Source organism: Channa argus, chromosome 8 (assembly GCF_033026475.1).
Source record: "Channa argus isolate prfri chromosome 8, Channa argus male v1.0, whole genome shotgun sequence".
In the NCBI taxonomy this organism is placed as follows: Eukaryota; Metazoa; Chordata; class Actinopteri; order Anabantiformes; family Channidae; genus Channa; species Channa argus.
Window position 1 is genome coordinate 7730050 of NC_090204.1, and position 15242 is coordinate 7745291.

General features: G+C 40.0%; 1 protein-coding gene across 6 annotated transcripts in view; it reads right to left on the reverse strand.

Moving 5' to 3' along the window:
• Positions 1-4576: 4576 nt before the first annotated feature.
• Positions 4577-15242, reverse strand: part of celf5a (cugbp, Elav-like family member 5a) — a 185261-nt gene continuing 174595 nt past the window's right edge. For 5 of the 6 annotated variants that reach the window (XM_067512543.1, XM_067512542.1, XM_067512539.1 and 2 more), the window contains exons 8-12: positions 13405-13617; positions 13087-13188; positions 11896-12039; positions 9289-9452; positions 4577-8807 (exon numbers count right to left, since the gene is read on the reverse strand). In XM_067512543.1, the coding sequence (XP_067368644.1) occupies positions 9325-9452; positions 11896-12039; positions 13087-13188; positions 13405-13617 (587 nt within the window). In that variant the 3' untranslated portion in view covers positions 4577-8807; positions 9289-9324. The remainder of the gene's footprint in view (positions 8808-9288; positions 9453-11895; positions 12040-13086; positions 13189-13404; positions 13618-15242) is intronic. The other variant, XM_067512540.1, reaches the window with a different exon arrangement.

Genomic DNA, 15242 nt, shown 5'->3' on the forward strand with positions numbered 1-15242 from the left:
TAGTTTGTTCAATCTTTAAGCGCATGTAAAGACAGTGTTATGCAGCAACATTTTCTAACTGTGCGCCTGTAATACCAATGCTTTCCTGATGGGGTCCTCAGTCCATAAGGTCTGACAGCACAAAACATAAAAGACACTTGTGACAAGCTGGCTGTGTAGCTGTAGGGCTCCACAGTATGTTCTCAGTCCCCTGTGTAAATGTTACCTCTGAGTGCTGAGCTGGCTGTTGGCTTTGCTTTTGTCTGCCAGAGTACTGCATGGCTCCAAATAGGATTAAGTCTGTGGTTAACACTACGTTTGAGTCAACAATAATAGCACATGGTGCTGATGTTTGCACATTATCTGAATAAGGACTGCTGTGATTAGTAAGATGGATGTGATCAGTTCTTGTCACCACCAAAAATGCAATTAAGACAGCTCCAACATACTTCTGAAGGCATTAAGAATGAATGCTCCCTAATTATAGGTTTAAAATAGATCTAGAATTTACTCGAAAGAAACTTTTGAGTGACATGATTTTTCACATGTGGAGCCACACTTCAGGTGTCCATGTGTCATATCCTTCAATGAAGACAACAGTTCAGTGAGCTGCCTGGTTTTGGGGGGGGGGGGTGGGAGTGGGATATCACATGACACGTGTCACAATTTTTACCCTTTTTTTCACATTAAGCACATCCCTGATGGCCTTCCTTGAGTAAAGTCATCTTTCTTAATATTGAGAGGACATTGGAAGGGAAGCAGGGGAGGAGGTAGAGGTGGGTCGTTGGTAAAAACTGTCACAGTCTTGTCATGGGGAAGCAGTCGGTGGAGGGAAATACTGCACGACAATATTGATGTACTTTGTTTGCATCATTCCAAAGGGAACAAACTTTTAACTCCACTACATATGTCACAGTCTTCCAGTGGGTCAAGTTTATTTCAGGTTTTTTGTTTATTTTGGATCCTTTTTGCTTCTGCCTCTGTGTCTTTTCTGTGTCTGTTCCCAGTTTCCTGTCTGACACACACATCCAGTTACCTGCTCCCTGCCACACACACACTCCGTCCCACCTGCTCCCACTCACCTCGATTAACTCTGTTCCCAGTGGCATAAGCAACTCACTTTCAGTCATTCTCTGCCAGTTTGTCTGTTGTGTTTCTAGAATTTGTGCTCTGCCTGGTGTTTCATTAAGAAATGTGCCAGTTTATGTGTCTGGTATAGATTCTTGATGGTATCCACCTTTGTCCATATGGTACTTACAAATCCCCCTGTCATGTCAATTAAAATGTGCTTGTCTGTCACATTTTAATTGAATAATCCGCAATTGTTTTTGTTTTTAAAGGCCCAACTGTCAAACATACTCAGTTTATTATCATATGAAATAAAGCAGCAAAGTTTGGCATTTTTACTGCAAAAAGATAACAGCTAATTAATTATTTTCTTGTATTAATTGTTTCTCTTTCTATTCGTGTCTCAACACTTTAGATATTGTGACACTTTGAAGGACCCCAAGCTAGGTTTTGAGCCACTGCTCTACATTATCTAACTGCAGTGAACATAAAGTATTTAAAACTAACTCTATATGACCAACTACAACATTAAAAGGTTCACATAGATGGGTTAGTATTCATCTAATAATGATGTATAATAATCTTTTCAATTTAGGAAAATGTATTCGAGACCACTCAAATACATTTTCCTGCCCTTTATTTAAACAGACACCTTTTAGTTGTAATAGAGTATTTTTGTACTGCTACTTTTACCTAACTAAAGAACTCATATTTAGGGCTCATTTATTGTTTTTATGAATATGGTTTACCATGTATCACTGCAGCAGATTTGTAAACTGAGGTGATGAGAGGAGTTCCTCATTTTGCTTGGCTGCTTTAAAAAAATCTAAAAAGCTGCCAGCCTCGTCTTGATTCACTCGATCCGTTGAGATGCAACCGGCGCTGGCAGTGCTGCCACACAGTAGCAGCTTTATACAATAAAGGATGTGAGAGCGCCCTCTCACTCTGCTGAACAGCGGTGAGATTATTTTGACAACTTCTGAACATTTACATTGTGGGATTTTTTTTTCCCTTAAAAAATGTTGGATGTTGATATTTAAAACCTATTTGTGATTAACTGGAAATGAAAGTTCTGTCTGCGTATTATGGATATTATAACAAAGGACGTAGCATAGGTGTGCGGGAAATTACTCATGCCTGTACAGATTGCTCGTCCACCCTCTTTGAGCCATCTTGTCTTGACTTTCCGCTGTAAACAAGGACAATTACCAAGCTAATGAGTTGAGGAAAAACTGCTTGAGTGATTGATACTCCCAATGTGGAAATTAATTTGATATTAATAGAGTACTTGGCAAGATAAATAGATAGTAGTGTGTGAGTCCTCTCCTTGATTGATAATGGATAGATTGATGGCTGTCTTAATGCAATATGTTCCTTAGACCTAAATGAGGTGGCCTTGATGAGAAGCCCCTTTTCCATCACCAGATACTATATTTAAAGCACTGTACCTCAAGCTAGAGACATCATACACCTTGGATACATATTACATGGTGATATTAATAATTGGCAGAGGAACAATAGGGCTTTTAGCATGTGCAGAAACCTTCAATTAGTTGCATTTTAGCCATTTACACTCTAGTTACTGATGCTAAACGATGGATAAAATGTTGGTCAGCTGTAGTTATAAACTCATTCAGATGCTATTGTGTTTGCCTCCAGTCTCACAAGTGGCTCCTGTAATGATCACCTTGCATCATTCATGCATTTTCCCCTAACCTTCTCTGGAGTAAACATTTGGCTTAACAATGCAGTCAAGACTTTGATTGTTGCATGGCGTAGACGATGTCCAGCATACACACAGATTACAGCCTGTTACATGGGTCAGTGCTGCACAACAAAGAGGGAAAAGTTACTGATTTCTCAGGCAGTTTGCATGTGTGCTGTTTTTAGACGTCTCCAGTGGCAGTGATTATACAGCTATCTCATACCGCAGGCTTTCTCATACCTGACAAACTCAATCTTTCAGTGTCTCCTCAATAATCAGAATGACAGCGAGCAACGAGACATATCTCACCCACTGGCTCGCTGCAGAATGGGTATTGACCTACATATCAAATCAAGCTCCTGGCTTGCGCTATAGGAGGGGGGTAGGGGGAATATCACTGTATGATTGGCAGTCCTACTTTAGTAAACATGTTGCGTCCCCTAGGTTTATGGCTTTTCATATGTATTTATAGTTAAACATCCAGAGAGAGAGAGAAAAAAAAAATCCTACATGCTTGGGGTTTCTGCCATTTCAGCAGTGTTTTCTCTACTACTGTAACAGTAGAGAACAGCTGAGAACATCTCGTTGTCTGACTGTGTATTTTTATTAACGAGCTTGTGTCACCAAACTTTTAACAAATGGCCCCCCGGCACCCTGACGCCCCGAAAAACCCGGCTCGGAAATTAAGCATCTGCATCATAAATCTTGGAAAGTTACAATAATTTGCAATTCACTCCCTCATCAAAGGCAATATTACCCTAATTTATTATCTCCCTGCACGAGGGGTGTGCAAAGGCCATGGAGATAAGAGTTTATCAGGATGGGGATTGATTTTCATTAACTGATTGTAATAAAGATGAACTGCCTGCCGTGCACACTGACCAAGAGCCACACTTTATTGTAATTGGGACGATTTATTTCATGAGCCAATGGCTCTACTTTTTTGTCCCTCTCTATCTTTTTTTATTCATATTTGTTTCAGCTCTTCAAAATGTGGTGTCTCAGCTGTACAGGGTCTCCTGATGTATTAAGCTGGTGGTTGCAAGGTGAAGACTCAAATCAGCTGTCAACATATGCATCAGATTTAGCTTCAGGGATCAAAGCAACACAATAAACTTGAGTGATATTCAGCACCTTCCTTATATCAATTTACTGCTTCCTGCTAGTCAGAATTATAATGTTATTTGTTCCCTCGTCTGTCACTTACAGCCTCTCTATGATGCTTCCCAACTGAGGCTGTCTGATGTTTGCAGTCAGTGGTTTGCTTTGTATTCTGCTGCCATCTTACACACTATGTCTTAACACATATTTCAGTTGTCTGCCTGGAGCAGAGCAGCATCAGATGACCTGCTAACAGTCAAGCAACAAGTCTTCATTCTCCACAATGACATATCATTTAAATCACTATACATGCTGTGACACCGAGTTTCCTTATGAGGATCAAATGGGCACATTTAAGCTTCCAGCACTTTGATAAATTTTATAGTAAAGAGCAACAGAAACTCCCATATTCGGTTGCCAGAAATATAAGAATGAAAAAAAGCTGTGGATCTGAACCAGCAACCATGACACCCTCATCACAGCACAACACAACATGAAAAGGCGTCAGTAGGTGGGGAGCTGCAAGAGAATGCCACATCTGCATCCTGCAAACTTTCAGGGAACTCCAGATGGCCGAGGGGAGCAATCCTTTGTGCACTAACTCCTCCTCAGTTTGTGTTGTAGTTCAGCACTCTATTTGATATAAGGGTGCAAAACAAAATATCCAGTTTGAATTTTTATTGTAAAATTGGAAAAAAAGGAGAGAAAGAGAAAAAGCCCCAATAAGCATTTCTTTTTTTATACATATCTTTATCTTACCATAACCATAAAATAAAATAAATAAAAAAGTGGTTAAATAAATAAATAAATAAATAAATAAATAAATATCAAGTTACATACTTGACCGGATAATTAATTATAAAATTATTAGATCATCAGTCAATAATATGAAGTAATCTAAGCAGCAAGTATTAAGAAATTTCAACAGGGGAAAAATGTTTGGTTTCTCAGGCTAATACAGAACACATAGTTTTTTTTTAGGTTTTTTTTTTTTTATAAAAAGATACTGCTTTCCCTGTCAGTTAATCCATGCTGTACTGACACTGCCACAAAAAGAGGTGGCGCTCTCCTTTAAAAAGAAGAAAGAAAAGAAAAGAAAAACAATCCAACCTGTGAACAGCCTTGTCTCCTCTAAGTTTAAAGAATAGTACCAAGATTCCTCTTTTTGCGCCCTGTATGTCAGTAAAGTCTACCTCCATACTGTTGTTTATATGTTTTTGTACGTTTTGTGCTGAGAAACCAGAAAGTTAACATTTTCATAAAGCGAAAACCCTCCCCACCCCCTCCCCATTTCAAAACCTAGCCTAAATTTACCGAAGGAAGGTCCTGTGCTGATTTTCAATAATATACAGATTTCATATTTATAATAAGCTACTATCCTTAGCATTCAAACCATACTTAAAGAATCATATTGTTATTACGAGTATTATCATAATCTTTGACCCTCCCAGTACCCATTGAGCATGCTCAGAAAGCAAAAGGGCACAGCAGGATGACAAATACATGCAAAGTAAAAAGATGAAAACAATGCAAATGCGAAAACAATGTAAAAGAAAAACTTGAGCTCGACCACATGCAGCTTCATTATAACAATACTAGAATGACTGTTGACATTCATTTCTTTTTTTTTTTTTTTGTGGATTTTCAGCAAGTTGTAGCAATTCAACAGTGTTAAATAGCTCATTTAATTTCTCCCTCATTTTCTGTATCACAGAGCAGATATGTATATACACAACTGCAAACTCAATCAGGTTGGGAACTGTCTCCATCCACAAACCTTCACTGTTTTAATTGCGCTCAATCAATTTTCATTTTTTTCCTTCTTGGCAGAATGAAATTAACTCATCCAATTTCAGCCACAGCTGGCATCTTTAATTTGCATTACCCAAGCTGTTGTGAAGGCCAAATTTAATTTGATTTTAATAATTTAAAAAACTCTCCATCAGAAATCCCATAAGAAACGATTTTTGAGTGGGTTTATAAGGCTCTGTATGGCCCGAGGAAAGGAGGGCATATATCACAGCTTCCTAAAGCTGCTGGGCCCTGACAGGAGAGAGGAAACTAACAGTAACTCACCACGGGGAGAAAAGCTGTCTACTCTGAAATATGTATGAAATCTAACCTTTTCACTGCAAAACCATTGTATATCATACACCCTGAACTGAACTGCTTCCTACACTTTTACACTAACAATTCATTCTACTAATGAACCCTATATGAAATGTTAAAAAATTTGTAATACTAAATCAATTTCAAGGAATCTGGCACACATGTAAAGTCTGATGAGGAGACAGTGGTTATGCTTGCATAATTTGGCAATTGATTGATTAAAGGCATTTTAAAAGATTTTCTTATTCTAAGTATTGTCTGCAACACAATCCAGTGAATGAGGGTAACATATGTTGAAGGTTTACTAATATATGAAACACTCCCTTTCTGCTACTGGTCCAGTGAACCAGTAATCACACAAACACAAAGAATGGCTGAACCAAAGGAAAAAGAAACATGTACAGTCATCAGGACCTGGAAAGTCATTCTGATGATAACATTTGCTGTGACACATTACAGAAGCATAGTAGTCATGTTTCCTTTACTTGTGTAGATGGGCCATAGACTCGATGACTGAAGCAGTGATGTGTCTAATGTTTAGAGCGCTGAGGTCTCAGAGTCCTGAGGGGCAAACTGCTTCAGAGAACAAACTGAGTCATGAATGGCATGTTGGGGAAAAAAAAAATCTAATTAAAAGACAACTGAGCAAATGTCAAGTGAACAAATCGGAGACTGAAAGGTGATTCAATCAAAGCAAACAAATCATGAAAAACAGATTCCATCTCGGATTGTAAAAGCATCACCACAGTTAATTAATCATATCTGATATGGCGTGATATGTCGTGACCACACTGTATTGGACCCACGTGTGACCGCTGCTAATAGTAACCTGTCGGCTTGTTGAAGCAGCAGCAGCTGTAGCAGCTACACTTACAGGCCTGCTGCTGTCTAATTGATGGATCATTTTGCTCTTAATTTGACCTCCTAAGGTTGTTAATGCCAGGCTGTTCCTCACTGTGTACAGGCTCTTACTGTGCTATTATACCCTTTGGAAAAAAAACAAGACACAGCTGCTCTTTACTAAAGAACTCGTACTCTAAAGACTATGTGCAGATGCTGTCGTAGCCTTGAGACCTCTGAACCTTTCTGTTTCACTGTGATGATGACAATATTTGAGTGCCTTTAATGTGTCCCATAGGACATAGGTCTGTCAGGTTCGGGGGTTCACTGTGGATGGTAGGAAGAGGGAACACCCACCCAACCACTGACAGAAGAATGAACACTGTCACTCAGTCAATTCATTCAAAATGCCAATGTGTAATTGATTTTGCATCTCTTGCCCTGCGGTGCTTCTCCCCATCTGATCAATATTATCATTATTGTAATGATGCTGTGGGTTAGGTCTCAAGCCCCTGGTGAACTAATGGTCCCTATTAAGAAAGTGATATGCTGGCACTTGGAGGGGAGCAAAGAGAGAGGCAGGGGGGGAGAATAAAATTGGGGGGTCTTGCTCTCACCTGCTGAGAGCAGCTGGAGGAGCATGGGAGTGGGAGAGGGCACGACCCGGCAGGGACCACTGTGACACGCCGATGGAAGTTGTTACAGCTGCTGTCAGGCTCATTTGTATATTTTATTAAGCAGTTACAGATGCTGGGCTATGTTACTGCCTCGTACGCAGCCCAGTCGAATTGCACTTTTACCACAGTGGTTTATGGTCAGATTATCTGTAATATCAAGGCTTTAATGATGACATGGAATGACTCATGCTTCAATTATGTAACTGCAATGTGCTGACAAGAATCGAAGACAGCACTACTTGGCTAAATACGCTGTATAGTAGATCTGTGGTGTTTACTTTAAGAGGTTGTTACTGTGTCACATTTGGCACTACAAGACTGTTTTTTCTCTTCTTCTTCCGACACAATAACACAACTGGTCAAATATCCAAGATGAAATACTTTGACGAGGATAAAGCAATGAGTGGCAAAAGAACATATATCTGAACATGCCCCAAAACAATGTCCAACCCACATATTCTACGCCACTAAAATAGTATAACTTTATTTTTTTTATACATTTTTTTTTCTGTTTTAATATTCTCAAACCCAGTAGCTAGAAATGTGAAAGGAAAAGAAATCAAACCCCATTTCCTCTTTTTTTTCAACCTGAAGTTAGTATTTCTTCTTAAGTTTAACTTGTAATATTATTAGTAGTAGTTTGTAGTATTAGTATCATCAATACTATATATTACTGTTCAGAGCAATAAAAATGTTTGGTCCTTTGGTCCCTTAGGGGTGAAAGATTTGCAGTTCTACTGTTGCTAATGGAAACCTCAGTGACCTCCAAGAGTCATAGTTCTGCGCTTGCTGAGAGAGACGGTGAGAGAATAAGAGAAAGAGGGGAAAGAGAAAGAAAGTCTGTCAGTGGACGTATAGAACAGCTTCTTTTTTCCACTGTTTTTCTTGATCTTCAAATTTTAACCCTCATTTGTCCAGTACAGTAAAAGCCACAAGCGCCTCTTTCCTTATATATATGTGTATATAATATGTATATAGAAATCTATTTGTTGTTGCTGCTTTTTTGTTTGTTAATTTGTTGCTTAATTAACAATTCAAGTCTCAACAAGAAAAAGTTCTGTTGTTCAGTCTCATCACATCTTTTTTCAGTTTTTTTTTCTTCTCCTCTTCTTCTTGCACTGTGCCATCTATTATTGTTCAGTCCCCCGGTGAAGCGCCCCCCTCCTCCTCTTTCGCATCTTTGTGTTTCCGCTGTAACCTATATCTTCGTAAGTAAATGCTGATATGTCTTCAAAAATTCATTATGTGTTGATTTTTTTAAAAACATATTTTGCTTTCAAAGAAAAAAGTTGAACTCCTCCAAGATATCTTCACGTGTCCTCTAAAACCTGGGGGAAAAAAAAGGCAATTTCAGATCTCACTGCTCATTAAACTGTCATTCCAGAGATTCATTTCTTTAAACTTTGGTAGTTTGATATGGCTCTATTATATCAGTGTAATGGTCTGAAGAGAGCAAACCCACACCTCCACAGCAATCAATCTTTGTCAATCATAACGATGACATTTTCCTATAATTAATACGCCTACTGTACTGTATATGCTCTCAACACATGTAGTTTCTATGTGTACCAATTCTAGAAAAAAATTCACGTTAACCTTCTGTGAACATAGAATTTTTTTGTGTATATCTGTCACAGAGCAAGGAAAACTGTGAACTCTTATGTTCAGTCTATCCCAAAGTTAGTACAACCAGCCAGGAGAAATCAACTGAAATTCTTTAAGCCAAAGTTAAATATTCAGCTTCAACAGAAACAATGTTAAGCATCAAGATTTTGACCTGCTGACAGTGCTCTGACACTGCAGACTCACCTGTGCTGCTGCAATGAATACTGAAGATAGACTGTGTCAGTAAGGGCGGCTGGCATCCTTCGGTCTCTTTAGTTGGACTTTCAACCTCTTCATCCCAATCTGAAAGCCATTCATGGCTTGAATAGCTGCCTGTGCACTAGCAGGGTTGTCAAAGCTCACAAAACCTGGAAAAAGAACAAGTACATTCGCTGTATTTAAAATAAGGTGACTATAAATGTTTTAACAAGCTTTAAGGTGTGAAATTTAGGTAATATTCACAAGGGATATTGATTACAAATGGCTCAAAAGGCAGTGTGTTAAAGCTGAGATCTTAATGAACACCTCTGTTTTCACTGCTTGGGCCTGTCTACCTCCTGAAAGAGTCTAGATGGCGTTGTTGAGGCAGGTAGCACTTTTAAGCTGCCTGTAGCAAGATCATGTATTCTTTATTTTACTCATATGTCATAAAAAGCTAAAATAACAGACCATAGTGGGACAGCAATTAATACAGCGATTGTGGGGATGTTAGAAATGAATTCACTCTCTGGATGTTGTTTTCTGGTTTCTCAAAGAGATGCTCTATTAAGCTTTTCTGTGAAACTTCATGTAAGAGATTTCTGAAGGAATAAAACTGGGAGAAAAAGATGTTGGGATTCAAAGATTTTACTTATTGTTCAGTACAAATGACTCTCTGTCATGAACAAAGAGAATTTTATCAGCTGCTTTCTGGGAAAAAAGTTCATACCACTTTGTGATCTGCACTGTTAATCCGTATTGTCACTAGGTCATTCCTATAAATACTAGCAGTTTTTAAGTTAATAACATCCTTTTCAGTTCAGTTATTTGACTAGGATTGAAAGCCCAAAATACAACAGTGAATGAGGACAAGTCAATGCACAAAGTAGTTCGACTGAAACAAGAGCAGACAGAGTTCATGTTGAGACAGTTGAGACAATTCTACCACAGACACAAAGACCCCTCGGTGCATTTCCTCCAAGATACACGCCTCCTCAATCCTATGCTGGACATCCTGTTTTCATCATGTGTAAAAATAAAGCCTTTGGAATCCAGTGACCAGAAAGTGCAGCGGAATGTGCCTTCGCTCTATGCTCTCCCCTGTGACTGTGGTGTCATTAGGAGCAGTCGATGACCTAAGAAAAACAGCAGGAGCATCTCCACGGCCACCAGGGACAGATATCTGCCCAGACTGCTTGGCTCTGGTTTGGCCCATTAGGGCAAAGCCTGGGCAGCGAGGAGGAGGAGGGCAGAACAGAAGTCTCAGCTAGAGAAAGGAGGTGACCTCCTAACCCGCCATCAGGTTAACACGTTCGAGCCGGACTGTGGAAATGAGATGGAGAGGAGAAGCGAGCTTAAAGCTCTAAGCCCTCTGCTCAATCCCGTCACGTTACAGCTTGCTCTCTCCCCTTTTGTCTTCTCTCTGTCTTTTTCACAACATCAGTCTAAGTTTATCCCGTTTCTCCATTCTAGATTAATTACAGCAGTGTGCTCCCTCCTTCCCCAGGCCGAACATTATGTTGCAAATGCATAGTGTATAAGTCAATACTGCAAATAGTTCCTCGTTCATGAATTTATATGTTATTAAGTCCCTCCAGGGAGACAGGACCGGCAATCAATTTTGACCACGGAACTGTGGTTCCCTGAAGTGAAAACAAATGCTGATCCATAATTGTCCTTTGCCTTCCTTCCCCCCAACCACCACTGCCTGCCTCCTCAAAGTTTTTATAAGTCCCGGGGCTTGTTGGTGTGTGTAGCCTGATGGAACTAAATGGGATAGGAGGCACAGAGGTGTGTGAATCAGTCTCAGCACTGGGGATATTGACAGATATTGGGGTTACAGAATGGTGATGTGGATGCTGATACAGCACTTCAAGGTTTCCAGGTCACACAACTGCCAAACAGAAACAAAGACGTGGACTCTGATTGACTCTGCATCATGACTTGGTTGGTTCGGCTATTATGTACTCAGCGGATTTTTTCCATGATGCTGGAGCCAGAACACAACAGTCATCAAGATGCAAATTCAGGTCACTCACACAGAGGTAAGCTCATTAATCCCCTGTGTCTGTGGGCTATCACATGCTATCAACAGTATTTGAGAAAAATATATTTCTACAGATATGAACTCCCCAGTGAAAAGTGTGAAAATGAATGAAATCTTCAAGTTCTGTGAAAACCCTCCCCTATGAATCTTCACGCCTAAGCTGTGACTTTTTACACAACACCCACAAATGTCACAAATGTTTTGAAAAAACTATAGGATCAGGCTGTGCAAACCATTTTTTGCAGAACATGATGCTGTGTTTGACTGCATCAATAATGCATTTACTTTACATGTGCAGCATTAATTTAAACGGGGAACGATCATTTCTTCACGTGTCACCCCTCTGATTCATAACACATTAGAAATGTTTGTCCAGACCTGTCATCAATTCATCTTTGTGTGAGTGGGGGAACAAAATCACAAAGTATAGTCACATCCTGAAAAATACAAAAAAAAAAAAGGTTTAAATCAACATTCGGTAAAAATGTGCAGAAATAGTGAAACGTGACATTCGGATTTATGTCATTGTGCGAGTGGATAACTTCATAGCTGTGTGTGTAACCCACCGAAGCACTTGCTCTGGTTGGTTGCCCGGTCCATGAAGACCTTAGAGGAGATGACAGTGCCGAAGGGCAGAAACATCTGCATGAGTTCGTTGTCTCCGAACTCTTGTGGCAGGTGGTAGATAAACAGGTTACAACCCTCCGGACCTGGAAGCAGAGAGACAGAGACAGAGAGGGGGATGGGGGACGAGGAATCGAGGGAGAAACAGTTCTCAGTTTGTCGGTTTGATCTATGTAGTCTCCCATCTGACTAAATCAAGATAAGTGGAAATAGATTTCCAGGAAATCTGTGCATTATCAGCAATAAAACGTTACTGTTCTTAAAGGCACAAGAATAAATTAAAAAAGTTTTAGCTTTGATTTGCTGATAGTGTATGGATATTGAGAAACTGCTATTTACATTCAACCAACTTTTCAGATTAAATGGCAATATGAAAAACTAAATTTGGATGATAGATTCTCTTCTTTAATACAAATATCTGTAGTGTGATCCATGTGTTGCAAACAACCTATCTTAAATAATACGTTTCTATATTAATTTGTCGCATTGTCCCTTTTCTCCATCCAGTTCGGATTTTGCTCACTGTACTTCAGATTCTCTGGCAGCTGCGTTTTACTCCCATTTCATTTGACAAATATAGTATGGGCTCCTATTCTTTTGTGCATTCTGATCTACTTACGCACATCTTCCGCCTGTCTGTCTACTAGTGTAGTTGATAACAATATAAAACTAATCATTTTTGGTACTTGTGAGGGGCATTTAATATTTTATAAAACTGCCACAATTCTCTTGCAACTTGTCTGTCTGTGCTGCCACTAATCTAGTAGCTGAGCTGATGATATAAGCTTTAATTATTACTTTATAACTTTTTAATAACCAAGAAACACAGTATAATCTAGTTATATTAACACTGTTCTATCATCCTTAGGCTTTATATAACTATTATCTGAGATGAGATGTGAACTGCATTCAGTAATATTGTTCTCTCAGCCGTTCCACTTTATTTATCTATTACAGAAAATGAGATGTGTATAGTGTTAAAGTAATATTCTTCTCTCATGCTCACATTCTTTATATATGTATTACACAGAATGAGGTGTGTACAGGATAAAAGCAATATTGGCTTCTCATGCTCATCTTCTTTATATATCCATTATACAGAATGAAGTGTAAAAGTAATAATGTTCTCTCACCCTCACCTTCTCTCTGTTGCTGCTGCTGCTGCTGCTGGATGACCTGGGGTGGCTGGGGCAGTGTTTGGCCAATGGGAGTCAGCGTGGTTGCTGGGTAAATCGCTGCAGAGAGGTAGAGAGTGACGGATGCTTAAGGTCGATCACACGACTATAAGATATGTAATCAAAATTGCTAAGAAAGTGAAAGTGCCATAAACTAGGTGAATCCCTACAAAGGGTAGTAACCCCGAGGTAATTGCTATTATTCATTTACCATTTACTGAAAATTTTAAAACCTCACTAATACAGCACAGTAAACAAAGAATTCCTGAGTCTCACCTGTGTATTGTTGTACTCCAGTGAAGGCTTGCTGGAGGGTGTCAGCAGCTGTGGGGCTCTGGGCCGAGTAGGGTGGCAGACCATTGGTGTACACAGTCTCCACGGCAGGATGTCCGTTGGGCTGATGAGGGATGCCAGTGAATCCGTTGACGATGGGTGTGACAATGCTGGGCACAGCAGAAGTCGTGATGTTGGCTGGTGGAGAACTGAGGCCTGTTTGGAAAAAGGTTCACTGTTACTGGATCATGAGGACCCCACTACCACAGCTTTTCATGCTGCTGATAGTTAGAATGTATTGAGACATAAACCAGTGAGAATCGTTCACACATAGAGAATCGTTCCTGCTGTTTACAGAGAGTAAACACTTGTATAAGCAGATAAACAGTCAGACAAACAAAAAAAACTCATGACCAGAAAGTACACTGCATCTCCTCTCTAATGCAAGGACACGGATGCGATGTGAGTCTGCCACATATCCGCCGTTTGTCGTGACACATCCTGCAGGATAGCTGGGCAGTCAACCTGTGAAAAATGAGCCTGTCTGTAGTGTTTGCGCGATATCCTGCTGGCTCCTACTGCTCAAGATGATGAAACCACTATGCAACTTCTCAGAGAAAAAAGAAAAAGACCTGGACTAGATAGAGGGAGATTGCAGAGGGAGATTTGCTTGAACGAGCAGGTAGTAAAAACACAAAGATGCCTCTTACTTTTATGCATCATAAAAAAAGACAAAATAACAAAAGTTGGCAGTTTGACAAATGGGTGGGTCATAACATATATGGTACACGCCTGAGAGGCAGCTGCAGGAAGGTTCATGAGTGGAATAGAAATTGGGTGCTCCTTGTCCTCTCTCATTCAATACATTTTAAAAGAACCCTCCTTTGGAAAGTGTTTCCAATTATGCCAGGAATGTCAAAGTACCCATTTTGAGCAAAATCTCACTGTGTGATGGTCTCTCTGAAAGAGCTGCTTCGTGGCAAAGCATCCAAGCTTGTTGAAGTACAGCTCCCCTGAGGACCACCTCTCAATCTGGAAACCCTCAACCTGATTGGACAGGAAGCCCAGGTTGTCACGGAAACCGGCCAGTATGCCATATCCCCACAATCTGGTGCCTCAGTAAAGAACCCCCTGTGAGAGGTGGTCCAGATAGGATAAACAATCCAGTATGCACATAACCTGCACTGAGATTTATGGTAATGCAATGGTACATATGCTGTACATGAGTAATATCATCTACATATCCATATGGAATAGCTTATTCCTTATTGTCCACCTTCTCTTCCTTCTGTATTCTTCACTCCTTTTCCCTTTCTATCTTCCTCTCCCTGTCTCAGCATTTAAGTCATGAGGAGGCTGACAGTAAGGAAGGTACCTGGGGTGACCAGGAGAATTGTTCGAGGCCAATGAGAGCTGTTGTGTCTTTTGTGCTGGTTTCCTTTTTTTGTTGAAGCCTCCCCACGATTGCTTGTTTCCAGTGGAGCTGTGATGAATTAGACTGCAGCTTCAACCCATTCTCCTACCAGGACCCAGGAGACTGCTTCTCCTATTCTGAGGACTAGAGACAGCTAGTCTGCTCAGGCCACACGCACTCTACTGTACCACCAGATAATGCACCCTCTCCATCATCAGGCAAATTCATTTTCCAAGGCATAGCAGTGCTGGTGGACCAAGCGTCTATGTATGTCTGGCAGGTATAGTGATAGTAGCAGTAGCAGTCATAGTAGTGGGTAATAGTGTAGACCATTTCTTGCAATTCCATAAGTTCCAATTTTGTTGAAATTGTCACAGCAGTAGATAATAATAAGTATGATGCTGGAGTGAAGAGAAGCTCTGAAACA